This window comes from Oenanthe melanoleuca, chromosome 3, assembly GCF_029582105.1.
Source record: "Oenanthe melanoleuca isolate GR-GAL-2019-014 chromosome 3, OMel1.0, whole genome shotgun sequence".
Lineage (NCBI taxonomy): Eukaryota > Metazoa > Chordata > Aves > Passeriformes > Muscicapidae > Oenanthe > Oenanthe melanoleuca.
The window spans coordinates 23,010,171-23,023,819 of NC_079336.1; the positions used below are offsets into that span (position 1 = coordinate 23,010,171).

The 13,649-nt window shown below is 37.1% G+C and overlaps 1 protein-coding gene across 1 annotated transcript in view; it reads right to left on the reverse strand.

Moving 5' to 3' along the window:
* Positions 1-2,719: 2,719 nt before the first annotated feature.
* Positions 2,720-13,649, reverse strand: part of HMGCLL1 (3-hydroxymethyl-3-methylglutaryl-CoA lyase like 1) — a 75,101-nt gene continuing 64,171 nt past the window's right edge. Inside the window, exons 8-9 of the mRNA XM_056488109.1 lie at positions 11,646-11,771; positions 2,720-7,544 (exon numbers count right to left, since the gene is read on the reverse strand). Coding sequence (XP_056344084.1) covers positions 7,431-7,544; positions 11,646-11,771 — 240 coding nt within the window. The 3' untranslated portion in view covers positions 2,720-7,430. The remainder of the gene's footprint in view (positions 7,545-11,645; positions 11,772-13,649) is intronic.

Here is a 13,649-nt window from a genome sequence, read left to right on the forward strand (position 1 = left end):
CTGGATGCCCAGTGGAGAAGGTCACTTGCCTGGGGCTGCAGTGCCTGCTTCTCAGCAGAGAAGCTGTGACCATCTCCTCATCTGTGTTTCCTATTCATTGTCTCCAGGCAAGAACAAAGTGCCTAAATGTCCCCTTGCACTGCACTGGGAGTCATGGTCCCTAAGCACCATTCTGGATCCACTTTGTGGCTATGACCTCTGGATTTCTCTCTATAGCTGAGCTGTTTTGCTAGATTTAAGCTTCTATTTACTGCCAGTGAGTTGTGTTTGTTAAATGTTTGTAGCAATCTGGTTCTGGTGAGCACAGAATAACGGACTGATGTTTCTTACTCAACTGTTACCATGAATAGCACATGTATTGCCTTGTTACAATATCTTCTGATTAATTAACTTTATTTTGAATGTGATTAGTTTTAATTTTGTTTGGATTATCACTATATGTAACTCACCTTCAGTTTTGACCATGAGGCAACTGATCCAGGGCTACATCTAGTGCTAGATGACAGATCTAGGACTAGAAATTAATGTGATCAGAAAAGCAAGAATCTCTACTCTTCCATGTGACTTGTTTCTGGCTTTGGTGTCTTGCAAAATCATTACTATAAAGCAAAATCTGAGTTGTGCAGTTCTATTGGGGAGAGGCTTAGAAATCTTAAATAATTATTACAACATAGATTTTCTCTGTCTCTATTATCTGCATAAACCAAAGAATGTCCTTTTTATTTTGCAATCAAATGTTCTGTCATTACTAAATCAGCATTTGGACAAAAATACAGAAACAGAAAAGTGAAGTTCGTTTGTTAATCAAAAAGATCTTTAGCAGAACAGCAATTCACAGCATCTGGCTTAACTCTCACCAAACTGGTATATTCATATTCTTCATTTTAAAACTACTAAATGGGAAGACTTCAAACTGAAAATACTGTTGAGATTAAGCTGTATAAAAACATTTCATTGTACAAGAAATATGCTTCTGACATGAAAACTGTGCTGGTTTTCAGTCTGATTTCAAAAACCAGTGAGCCCTCCATGTCACAAAATTTGAGAAGATCAATTTAAATTCATCTCAATGAAAAACAACAAAACATTACCTTCTGTCTTAGAAACTTTTTGTTTTCTAATTACCTTATATTTAGACACCAGAAACCCAACTCATATATGTGCTTAGACACACTCACACTCACAAACAAGTATGTGACATTTGAAACTGAGGGTAGGTTACTCCAAGAGACAGCAAGATATTCAGTGGTTATTGTGTTGTTCTGCAATTTTACAGGCTCTGTCTTAAGAGATGACCTGAATGTTTAATGGGAAAAGTGCATTCCCTCCACCATATGTGTAAGAAGCAGTCTGTCAATTGTGTCTAGGTGTTAGTTATTAAATAAAAGAATTTCTGCTGGGATGAGTCCTGTGATCCTGATTATGCTCTAACTGCTTCACAGTTTTCGGAACAAAGAATTATAGAATCAGTTAGTTTGGAAAAGACCTTTAAGATCTTTGAGTCTGACCATGATGGAAGAAAAAGCTGCATTTTGTAAGAGCTTCATTATTAAAATATTTTCCCCTGAAGTATGACAACTGCATCCATACCTAGATGAGGAACATTAAGTCTCACTGATGACAGCATTCCCAGGACACATGTCATTTTGGGTAAGGATGTAGCATTCATCCTCTTTCCACTGGAGCTAGGACATCTCAAAGTGAAGAAATAAAGGCTAGAGGGAGAAAGCATTAATTTTTGCCTTACAGCACTTTCACCTGAAAGGGAGAATGCTGGGTTCCAGTATTTTCTTTGAAGATTATTTATGCATTTTATCTAACAATTGTTTCAAATTAAGTATGTGAAGATTTTTTGAGGTAAGTACACAGGACTAGCTCCTTCTTATGCAGTGTGAAGCTAAAACACTGTAAAGCCCAAGTTTCTACTTTGGTCATGCCACAGCAAGTCTTGAATTCTTTAAGAGGAACACTTTTCCCAGCTGTCTCACCTGCTTGTGTGGGTCAAAAGAATGAGCTGCTTGGATAAGCATGGGCTCAGCCTTTTGAGGCTGTTGTGGCAATCACATCCTGGTCCTCTCATCTAGATATCAGACCAAGCTAGGAACAGAGAAGATGGAGGGAAGCAGCACCAACACCAGAAGATGATGCCATAAAACAGAAAACATCATTCACTTCTTTTATAAAATAACTATGGCTGTCTCTCCACCTAGGAAAATACTAACCCTTATGTTAAAGCTAGTGAAGATAACTAACTGCAGCTCATGCTTGAGGCACTTCAAGAGTAGCATGGGATAGGGAATTTTGCTGTTGATTTTGCCAAGAAAGTTCCCTCATTAGCATTTTGATGTTTCAGAGCACATGCTGAAGCCATTCAGTCTCCCATGAAGTGTGTAGGGAATCTTAGACATCAATTAGATGGCACAGATTTCTATCCTGCATTGGAACATCTGAAGTTAGATAATGCCTCATTGAATTTTTTCAACTCCTGCCTCCATTCCTGCCTGTAGCTTTTAATGTTTAGTTAATGGAGGAAAGAAATGTTTCCCCAGTAACTTAAAAGAGATTTGTCTGCTATAAAAACACACAGGAACATCAGATTAAAAGGTAATCCTAAGAAAAAACACTCAAAATGGATTACAAGGTAACAAAGTCAACACGGGCATGCACGTCAGTGACAGCTTATATTTGCTAATGCTGTACGCATGAACTGTTAGTCAGAGCTGCTGAATCTGGCATAATACATGAGCATATCAGTTTCAATAAACAGCAAGACAGATTTTATTTCAGCTTTAACACCACATATTGCAAAATCACAAATGCATTCAACCAGGCGGATACATGACAATTCCTTGACAAACATATCATCTCTTCGACATCGGTTTCAAAGGCTAAATTGACTTTGGCTGCAGTTCTTCTGCCTGCTGTGTTATTGCAGCAATGAAGATCAACACTGCATTACAGCAGGACTGCAGAGAAAAATAATCTTCAAAAATACAATATAACAAAAGAAAAGCATTTATCTTCAAGTCAAGAACTGGAATTCATTTACTTCTTTCCACTGTTAGACCTGTTTAGCTACTTTTCGAGATCACAATCAATGAAGAGAACTTAAGGCAATGTCAGAAATCAGAAAAATTCAGTGGCAGAAAGTATCAATTTTCTGATATCACAGTAACTAAATATTTCTACCCCTTAAAATAAATTCTTTGAAAAAATAGATCTTTTACATTCACACTAACTCTTAGGATAAGTATTATTTCATTTCAACAGCACTGATCCCAAACATAAGAATTTTACCTCACAGACTTGTAGTCTTCATTCTGTGACTCTTTAATACAATAATAAAAGTTTTATGAACTCAAATGACACTATTAAGAAAGGAAAACTAGCCAAAGCCTCTCTGGACTTATTTACAACAGTAGAATATTTAGTTCTTATTTCATAAACTCTGGTTATACATGAAAATGAACCATTAAAGTGCTGGTCCAGAGCCAAGTTGCCCTAGTACATAAAAGTTTAAACTACAAAGCAAGCTGCTGCTGGAAGACATTAGAACTGTATGTGATTGCTGTGTTCTGGAAGGCACTGAAGAATGATTGTGCCCATACTACTGGAACTGATCAACTTCACCTCCAACAAAGCACACCAGTCATGCCTTTAACAATGTAATACCTTAACTTATAATTTTTATAATGACATAGTGGTAAGAACACCTGCTCATGGAAGCCAAACACCTGGATGCAAGCCCCCCACAGGCAGGGGGCTATTTCAGGGTGAAGTGGCAGCAATGTATTCAGCTGGGGACAGTGATAGAGACTAAAAGTGACCACTAGTGATGGGTCACTCTGAATATAAGCATGAAGGTTTAGGAAGTCAGAAGCACTGGAGAGCCTCATCCATGTCTTGACATGTTTTTTGAAGGGGTATAGTCTCAGCTGTTCTACTATGTGCTAAATTCAGTGCTGCTGTGTGAGTGATGCAGGCTCATGGCATAGTTATTGGATTAGCCTTTGCTATTAATAGCAATAGATGCCTATTTTGTGAAGACAGAGATTAGGTGTCAAAATGTTCTTCATAGTCAAAATTATGCCAGCCCAGGAAAGCAGAGCAGCAGCATTTTACACACCTAAAAAATATGTGTAGGCAGAACATAAGATGTCTCAGGATTCTCAGCCACACTACAAGTAAACAAGGATTTTATATGGACTGCTCACCTGGATCCACAGACCTAAATTCATCCCAGGTGGCAATTTTGGCACATAAACACTGTGTTGGGGTTTGCTTTTTGAAATTTTGGCTCTATATTTCTTTCTCCCTTGTAACAATCCTGACAAACAATCTATTTGTCTGCGACCTCCACCCTGGGTTACTATAACTCAAGATGTGGTTGAAGCTGAACATGTGGGTAAAGTACAGGCTCCAGATGTGACTGCTCATCTTTTCCAGTGCTCACATCATTACAGAATAACAGACCTGCAATTAAGGCTCTCTGCAAGTTTCCAAGTAGTTTCTAAAACAGACCCAATAAAGAACTGAGACATTTAGGTTGTTCATCCACATGATTTAATAACTACCCTGTTTCACTGCATAGGGAGGATGAAGAGCCTTAGAATTGCAAACTAGACAATCCAGATACTGAAAAGCCTAGGATGCACTGTTACAGAGGCATAAAAATGGTCACTACCCATCCAGTTCCTTACTTGGCTGATAATTGAAGGCCTCCCCACTACCTTCAAGGAAAAGAACCTTGCCATCTGTTGCAGAGGCACTGACATGCTTTTCTTGGGATTTTCCTGGTTTTAGGATTTTTTAATTCCATTCTACCCAGTGGCACAAATTCATCCAGATTTACTATAAAGTATGTTCTTTTTCAGTTCATATTCACAGGATAAGCTGAATTGGAAGGGACCCACAAGGATCATCAAGTCCAACTCCTGGACCCTGCACAGGGCCATCCCCAAGAGTCACCCCTTGTGCCCAAGAGCACTGTCCAAACACTCCTCAAACTCTGTCAGGCTTGGTGCTGTGACCACTGCCCTGTTCCAGTGCCCAACCACCCTCTGGGTGAAGAACATTTTTCTAATATCCAACCTAAACCTCCCCAATACAGCTTCAAGCCATTCCCTCAGTCCTGTCATGGGTGTGTATTTAATCTCCCCAGGCTGAGCAGCAAGCTCAGTCTCAGTTCAGCTGTTTAGTCTCACATTCAGGTTTGCATCACAACTGCTTTTTTTTCAAGGGCTGACTCCACTTTCAGTCTTTGAGAAGCTCAATATTGTTTATGGCAATTAAGCATGCTTGCTCAGGGGGTCTTGGGTGGAAGAAAATTAATTAGGGCCTACATGAAAACTGCATACTTCAGCTCAAAATGAGCCAATTCTGTGCCTACGGAGAAAACTAAACAGGAAAATTTATCATTAAATAGGAAAGTATCACAGTAGGATTGGTCACCATCAGGGGTAAATGGCACATAAATCAGTAAGTCTTTAAGATGTCAATTCTGGCACCACATTTAGGCTTAACTACTAATTATTAGACTCAGTACAGTCTAAGTACTGCTGCAGTTTCCTCACCTCTTCATTGGGTCTAATCCATTACAGAATTTTTAAGTTCGTGAATCATTCAAGACCTGGTTTTATTTAAGTTCATGTTTTGATATATGAGCTATGGTGGCTGCTAAATAGCAAAGCCCCAGCTGAAACATGAGAAAAAGAGGAAAGAGCTTTTTTGTGGCATCCAGAAAATCAGGGTGTTCACACCTCCAGGAGTACTTGAAAGTCTTCTTACTAGACTCTGCAGGAAATATTTAGTATTTTGAAATGATAGGCAAGATATTTCTTGCCTCATCTGAACACATTTCTTTGTTTATCCTTTGATTTTTACCATGAGAAGAGTGAAACAGAGTAGCTTATATTAATTTTGACTATCATTATGGCATAAACATGATAGAGGTATTATATAAAATTTACACCTTTGTATTGCCTGGCATGCAAATACTGACTTTCTTAAACTATGCCAATTCTAAACTACACAACTGGCTAAAAGATCTCAGAAAAATTCACTTTGGTATTTCAAAGGCAAACCATAACTCAGCTGTAACTTGGCAGACTTGAGTTCCAGACAAAAAAAATGTCAGCCTTTTCTTTTTTTATGTGTTATCTTTCACTTTCTTTTATCTTACCTTTTGACAAGATTTCACATTTTTGAGGAAAATTGAGAATACCGATGAAGACCACAGTCCAGGGTTTTAGATTTTCATGTCAACAGGCCATGTTCAGAAAAAATACAGATCAAGGTTAACTACACAAAGTACAGACAGATCCCACCCAACCAACCAGTAAGAGTACTGAAGTTTCAGGCTGAAAAACATGACAGTATTTGCATGGTACACTTGAACATTTATAAATAGGATAATTCTCTTTGAATTTGTCCATTTGTTCTTTATTGATCTAGAAATGACAGTGCAGTTCATTGGCATCTTGTTGAACTAAGGGATTTAAAAGAATAGTATCATTATCAGTACAGCACAAATAGAAATTGTAAGTGGTTTCCTTTGTGTAAGCTAGAACAGCAAAATACTATTATCCTAAAAAACCTGTGACTTCTGAATGAGAATATCAATTCATAGCCTATAGAATGAAAAATCTAATTGATGAAACCTTGGATGAAAATGTAGCCTCTTCTACACCTCTATGAACCTGAATGATTTTGAAAACCTTGCCAATTTTTATTTGCTATATAGAATTAGGTTTTAATAATTTGACCAAAAAAGGCAACTACAACAAATTTAACATATGTAACAAATAAGGAAATTTGCAATAGAATTTGAAGGATCTGGCAAAGTGCCATTCACCACAATGTCTTGGAACAAGATAAAGTCATCCATAATTTAACAGATGTTAAATAAAATTTAAAAGAAGATCTAGTGCTAAAAAAATCTTACAGTGAATTCAGATCTGGCTCCATGTTCATAACACAGTGACTTGACAAATGAAAAGCGAGAATTCAGATAAATAAAATACACAATAGAATGGCCACACACAGTGTGAGATCCCATAAACTACTGAAAATATTTGTACTGTTCTGAAAGACATCTTGATTAAAATTTAACTATGTACTCACTGCTTCTACCCAATTTTCCTGAAAACAACTAAAAATTCAATTTAAAACATGGTAAAATGTTTGTACATTTTTCTCATCTGTAGAAGTACCAAGCACAGGGTTCTGTACTACAGTCATTTATTTCTTACAAATCAGACAATTCCTGACAAGGCAGTACAGTACAATAACTCCTCCCATTAAAAAAGAATTATATATCAGTTCTATTTTGCTTCTTTGACGCAATGGTTTTCTTGTTTCTTTTCCTGATGCAAATGTCCTTGGTCAAGGTAAATGGAAAATGTAATCAAGCTGCAAAAAGAAAACTCTGTTTAATTGGTAGTTCCAGTTCTGAAGGAAGCTTGTGCAACCTTTGAGTTTGTTTTCTTGTTCAAAGCTGTGCAGATGAAGTTTCCAGCTTCCATCACGGCACAAAGATTTACTCCCTAAAAAAGAGGTGAAAAATGTTAAGAATAATAAATGCACATGTTGAAAATGCTTAGACTTCTAGTTTTTTGCTCCAGGGTCTAATTTTTGCAAACAAAGGGCCTGATTCATGTTATAGGTCAGTAATGGAGATCAGTAAAGCTACAGTGATTTACGGGTAGTTACAGCTTCTAGTGGTTCAAAAGGTTCTGCTACTTGGAGAGTGATTTCTTGTCCCATCAGCAGTGGACCAAATACTGGAGTAATACCTTTCAACCCCAAAAGAATCTGGAATAAAGAACTGGAATTACAACTAAAAGTTAGAAGAAAAATATAGTGTCTAAATATGTGCTATACTTATTTATCATCCAATACTATAAAACTTCAGGCTTGCAAGTGCCCCACTAGCAGCTCAGGAAAATGAAGAAAACACACTTGTACTGGCAACTGAATCCAGGAGAAATGGGCTCCTGTACTCTCTTGAATTACTATAATCTCCTTCTTGAAGGAGTCCATTTCAATACAAAATTACAATTTACCTTGATAGCACAGCTGAGCAAAAGCTCACAACTGCTTCATCTGCCCATGCTAAAAAACATGTCCAGTGAGCAGCTGTTTTTTAACTGCAATACATATAATAACTGCTTGATTGCTAAAATTAAATCAGATCACTGATTAGAGAGACAAAACCAGTTCTTTGTAAGTCTCCTTTATAACTCATGTATAGTAGAGATTTTAAAGTTAGATCATGTGATATAAGTACTTGCTCCAAAGATTGCAATTTGAAGCCAGAGTAAAGTTCCTGTAGAAAGGATAAAAAAGGAGACTTTGAACTACCAATACACTGAGCAGTCATTCAAAACTGGGAGAATGCCACTCTCCATTAAAGAGTACAAGGTGTATTGCATCAGAAATTACATGTTCATCACACTTCCAAACTGAGGCACTAATATTCAGACCAAAACCTGACTTAAATACTTAATCCTTTAATTGGATCAAGCACTTAGTTCCACATTCTGTGTTAAACTTTGCCTTCTTCATTCTTGATACTGGCTAAAAATGCTAATGAGAATAGAAATGACTTAGCAGAAATGTAATCAAAAACATTTTTAATTTGAAAAAAAATGCTAGCACCATCTAAACCACATAGTTCAAAGACATTCTTTTATTGCTATCTCATTTTAATACAGTTATAACAAGGTTAATTTCAGCTTATTCCTTATTCCTGTTTATCCTTAATGGGTCATTACTTAGATTGTAAAGTGCTTAGATTGTAAAGTGCTATTGCACATAACATAATCTAAAAAATTTTAATCCATCTGTGCTTTTTAATAAGGGAAAAATGAGCAACATACCACCATAGACATATTTGGTAGTTAGATTATGGAAGATGTCAAAATAAACTCCCCAAATTAGACAACAGTCATGTTTCCATCATTGCAGCACTGCATAATGTGATATGTGTTGATAAGAAACATACCTTCACAGTTCACATTCATTAAATGGAATATATGAATTTTATACTGTCTTTCTTAATATAAGTATTGTGAACCAAAGGGGACTCCCATGAGGGCACAAAACCCAGCATTCATTAGCATGACCCAGAGATAGGGATGGGACAGAAATAGGTGTTTGTAAGGTTGTCAGCCTTTAGATAGATACCCAGAATGTACTTACTAAGGATACTGGGTAAACACTCCATGTGTCCAGAATTACTCCTTCACACCAAGGAATTATTATCGCCCCCAAAAAACCCAAAGAAAAGTGCCTCTAATATTATCTATAAACTTGGACAGGTGCCTTAAATCAAAAAATCTTCTGCCAGAAGGCAAAATCCTTTAATTCTCATTGACTTCAAAATTATTTCACATTTAGTCAGCCAAAGATTAATTTCAAGGGTCACTTCTTGTTTATGTGTTCTGAAACAGTACAGAAAAAGCATCAATTATTATTTTGATGTATTTAGTCAATCTGAACTCAATAATTCATAGATATCACAGAATAATCCGAGTTGGAAGGGACCCACAAGGACCATCAAGTCCAATTCTTAAGTGAATGGCCCATATGGGATCAAACCTGTGACCTTGGAGTTATCAGTACCATACTCTGACCAACTGAGCTAAAATAATGTATGGTTAAGTACTGTCCAACATTGCCTGATATTTAGGGTTACTTCAGTCAACTAACTGAAAACTTTAGCATATAGCTGAGATGAACATGAAAAAGTGCTCCTTGCAAATGGACAGCATTAGCAATCACAATTACATTTTGTGCCATTACACAAAAAGGAACATATTAATAGTCTTCTTCAATAATGATTGTACAGAATTGGCAATGGTAACAAAAGCAGCCAACATTATAAAGAGAAAAGCTCACATATTATGGTAATAACTTTGAGGGTCCAGGTCTCTCATCCAGTAAAATACTTTTTATTTAATGAGCCAGAAAGTATCCAAAGTGTGTTTTGTTATTGCATAATCTAAAATATAAAATAAAACAAAATGTAAATAAAACCACCATCAAACCAAACAAAAGAAGAACTAACATTTGATGGTGAGATTGTCTCCATGGGATTTGGCATCACCCTTTAGGACAAGCTGGAAAATTGCTTGGCCACCAGATTGTTAACAGATAATCCATTTTATCAAGAAGCCTGGGACATGGTATATTTCATATAATCTGACTATTTTTGCTTAATTACTTCCTTTTGCTATGAGCCAGTTGGAAAGATCAATGACTATTTTGCCCAAGGAAAGACTATATTGAAATCCTAAGTCAAAGGTGCACAGCAGTATAAAGTAAAATGCATGATTTCTCCTCCTTGCTTCAAAGAATTGTGTTGTTTCAAAAGAATAAACATCTTCATGAAGAAAAGCTACCCCAAAGTGTGTACAAGCAGTTCAAACCAGAGTCCACTTGTACAGCGGACACTAGTGATTGAACATTTTCTAAACGTGTCTGACATCTACCCTGAACTCCCTAAAAACCAAATGAGAGCAGATAAATGCTTACAGTGAATATGCTGAATATGCTTTAACAGTGCCCAGGGAATGTGCAACTTAGAAACAAGTTCTGTAATCCTTTCATTTCAAGGAACTCCACACAGAACTGCAGCCTACAAACAAGTCATAAGTTCCAACAAGCTCCTCAATAATTGAAATCTTGCTGTTTCAGATATCAGGCATTTAGATTTCTTTCTGTAGTAGTCAAAATGAAAACCACACACATTGCATTTTTGGCAGTTCTTTATATGCTCTCCTTTGAACCTGACTCTGCAAGTCTATGCATAAATTAAATGATGCAATGCCCGAGTTAGCACAAACTCATTATGCCATATATCCAGAAAAATGGGGACCAACAGGAAGACCAAGGAGCACATTTATTGAAGAAGGCAGTAACTGAGTCCTAGGAATACAGAGTAATTTAACATGCCAACCGAGCCAGAACACTAAATGTGTGGATGCTCACACATAAGGTGTGGTTCATTAATGCACAGCTCAGTGTTTATAGCTGCTCTGCCCTCTCCTCCGAGAACAGAACTGGTAATAAAAATGACTGTGAAGCCTCCTAGCCAGTAACAGGTTCTGTCCAACTTTGAAATATATTAAGTGGTTACCAGAGAAATAACAATGTCCTGTCCTTGGATGCCAAACACCACAATTTTTTTCAACAATCAAATCAGAAAAATTGATAACAAATTAATAAGCACTATGAGCCAAATCCAAAACAGTGACAAAAGCTGAGCTCTGCTCATTCTTTCCACTGATGAGACGATCAGCCTTCTGGGGCAATGTCTACAGTACTGAATTTTTTGTGGTTACTGAGAAAGAACAATGACACAAAGCAGCTATTACTCGGTTCCTCATAGCTCCAGGTAGAAAGAAGTGGATTATTCAAATTATGTTAAATACACAAAACATTTCTAGTCTAAATTGCTAGTGAAGACAACATCATTCCTGTTATATGTCAAGCCATATTAAAGCATTTAGTTTGCAAAAACTACTGTGGGCCCTGAATATTTTTTTGAACAGCACAAGTTATTGTGAGGTATATATCGTATGTTTCCTAGAAAAATATATTTTTGTCCTTAAATTCTTAAGTAAAAAATAAAAATATCTCACTGTGTTGATCCCCAGACCATTCAGCATGTATATCACATCCTCTGTGGCTACATTTCCAGTAGCACCTTTTGCATAGGGACAACCACCAAGCCCTGCAACAGATGAATCCACTACAGCAACTCCCATCTGGAAAACAACAACACAAAAATGAAGCATCAGCACAAAGTATTATTTAAAAATTTTCATAAATGGCAGGTCATATGTATTAGTTACTGTGCATAAAATACACATTTCTCCACAAATGGATGTGTTCCTTGGAGGAAATTCCTTATAATGGCTTTAGTCCTGACATCTTTATAAGGTAAGATTTTCTAACACAGGATATGGAACAAAGAAACTAATGGTCCATTACATTTGGCAGATAAGATGATTGCTGTTTTATAGACAGAGGTATAAGCCTTTTCTCTCTTTATCTTTCAACTTGGTGTTTTTAAACAACCTGCATCTAGTATGAAAGGTTTTCATGCAAAAAACACAATCGATGGAAGTTCTCCATAGATATGTATAGATTCTGAGGTTGGAATATTCTTAAGAGAATACTTGGCACACAGTGTTAAGCTTTCTCATTTAAACTAGACCTAAATTAATACTTGAAAAAACACTCAGCTGTGGTAAATTCATAATTGTTTGATTTTTTTTTTTTTTTTCCTGCTGCATTCAAATGTCTTCTCTCTTCTGATCCACTCAGCAAATTAATGATAAAATGTAGTAAACCAGTTATCAACTCCACCCAGGAGATAATATTACATTTCCTACGTGATAAAGTCTTCCCTAGGAGACTGATAAGGGAGGAGACAAAAAACTGAGCCAGTGATTGCACTGATATATTTAGTGAGCTTTTGCGCCCTCTTCTTTCTGTGATTTGATTTTAAAATAAAGCTGAAACTGGAAAGCAATCTTTTTCTGTTACAGCACGTTAGGTATGTGGTCCAGGACACTGGATCTCCCTTGTCAGAGAAAGCTCTTCAGTCTCCCCCTTGACTCTGGAGGCATTCAGGCTCTGCAGATAACCAGAAGCAGGCAAGGGAATTAGGCAGAACAATTATTAGGTATTCAAAGACACAAGCTCCTCTTTGCCTTAAGTGCACTAGATGGTCCCCCTTCCCACAGGAACAGTTTAGACAGGCATACACCAAAACTGCAAGACTGACATTTCAGGCCAGGAGTTTCTGTGCAGAGATAAATTTTCAAAACCCTGACTTTGAGTGCAGAGAGATTCAGAGGTTAAACCACGCCTGCTACTTGCATATGGAAGTCAGGAAGTTTGGTTTAGAGGCCTGACTGCAGAGATTGCTGATCTTTCCTCTGAGGAACCTGCCTGTCCCTGAAGGCTGGTCTGGGAGCCTGAGTGCCTCCTTCTTCCTAGACATGCACAAACTAGCTGGCAAGGTAGGCAAATGATATATCCTGCATGTTGCAGTTGGCTAAGTCTCCTTTCCAAATACGCCTATTAACTGGGTTTTTAGTTCTGAAATGAACTAACTAATGTGGGTGGTTTTTTTTGTATTTGCTTGTAGTTTTAACAGGGCATTCTGTAGTATTATCATTGGCTTTACAGGGTCTTTGAACTTCCAACATCTCTGGAGAGTAATAGTAAAGAATGAAGTGTTGTCCCAGGTCCTCTTCTTGGACAGAGAATATTATCTTGATCAAGGCAGCTGCTCAAAATCTGTAATAAAGACCTCAAAGGAGTCGAGGTGCATAACTGTGACAGGCAAGAGAGTGCTATTTAATATTGCTCACACAGTGACAGTCTCTAAAAAGAGATACTGTACTTTAAAGTACACTCATCTGTGACTTATGGAGTGAATCACCGAAGTGCACATTTCACATTTCAGTCACTTGTCACACCCTTTGTGTAAATCACCAGTCAGAAAACGTGTTATATGACACATATATCTGTGTCCAGTACACAGAGGATATGCATTCAAGACAACTAGAAATTCTGTCTCTTTTTGCACTACCTGCTAAGATTCATACCTTTGCTCTAGAAGTCATTGCTCC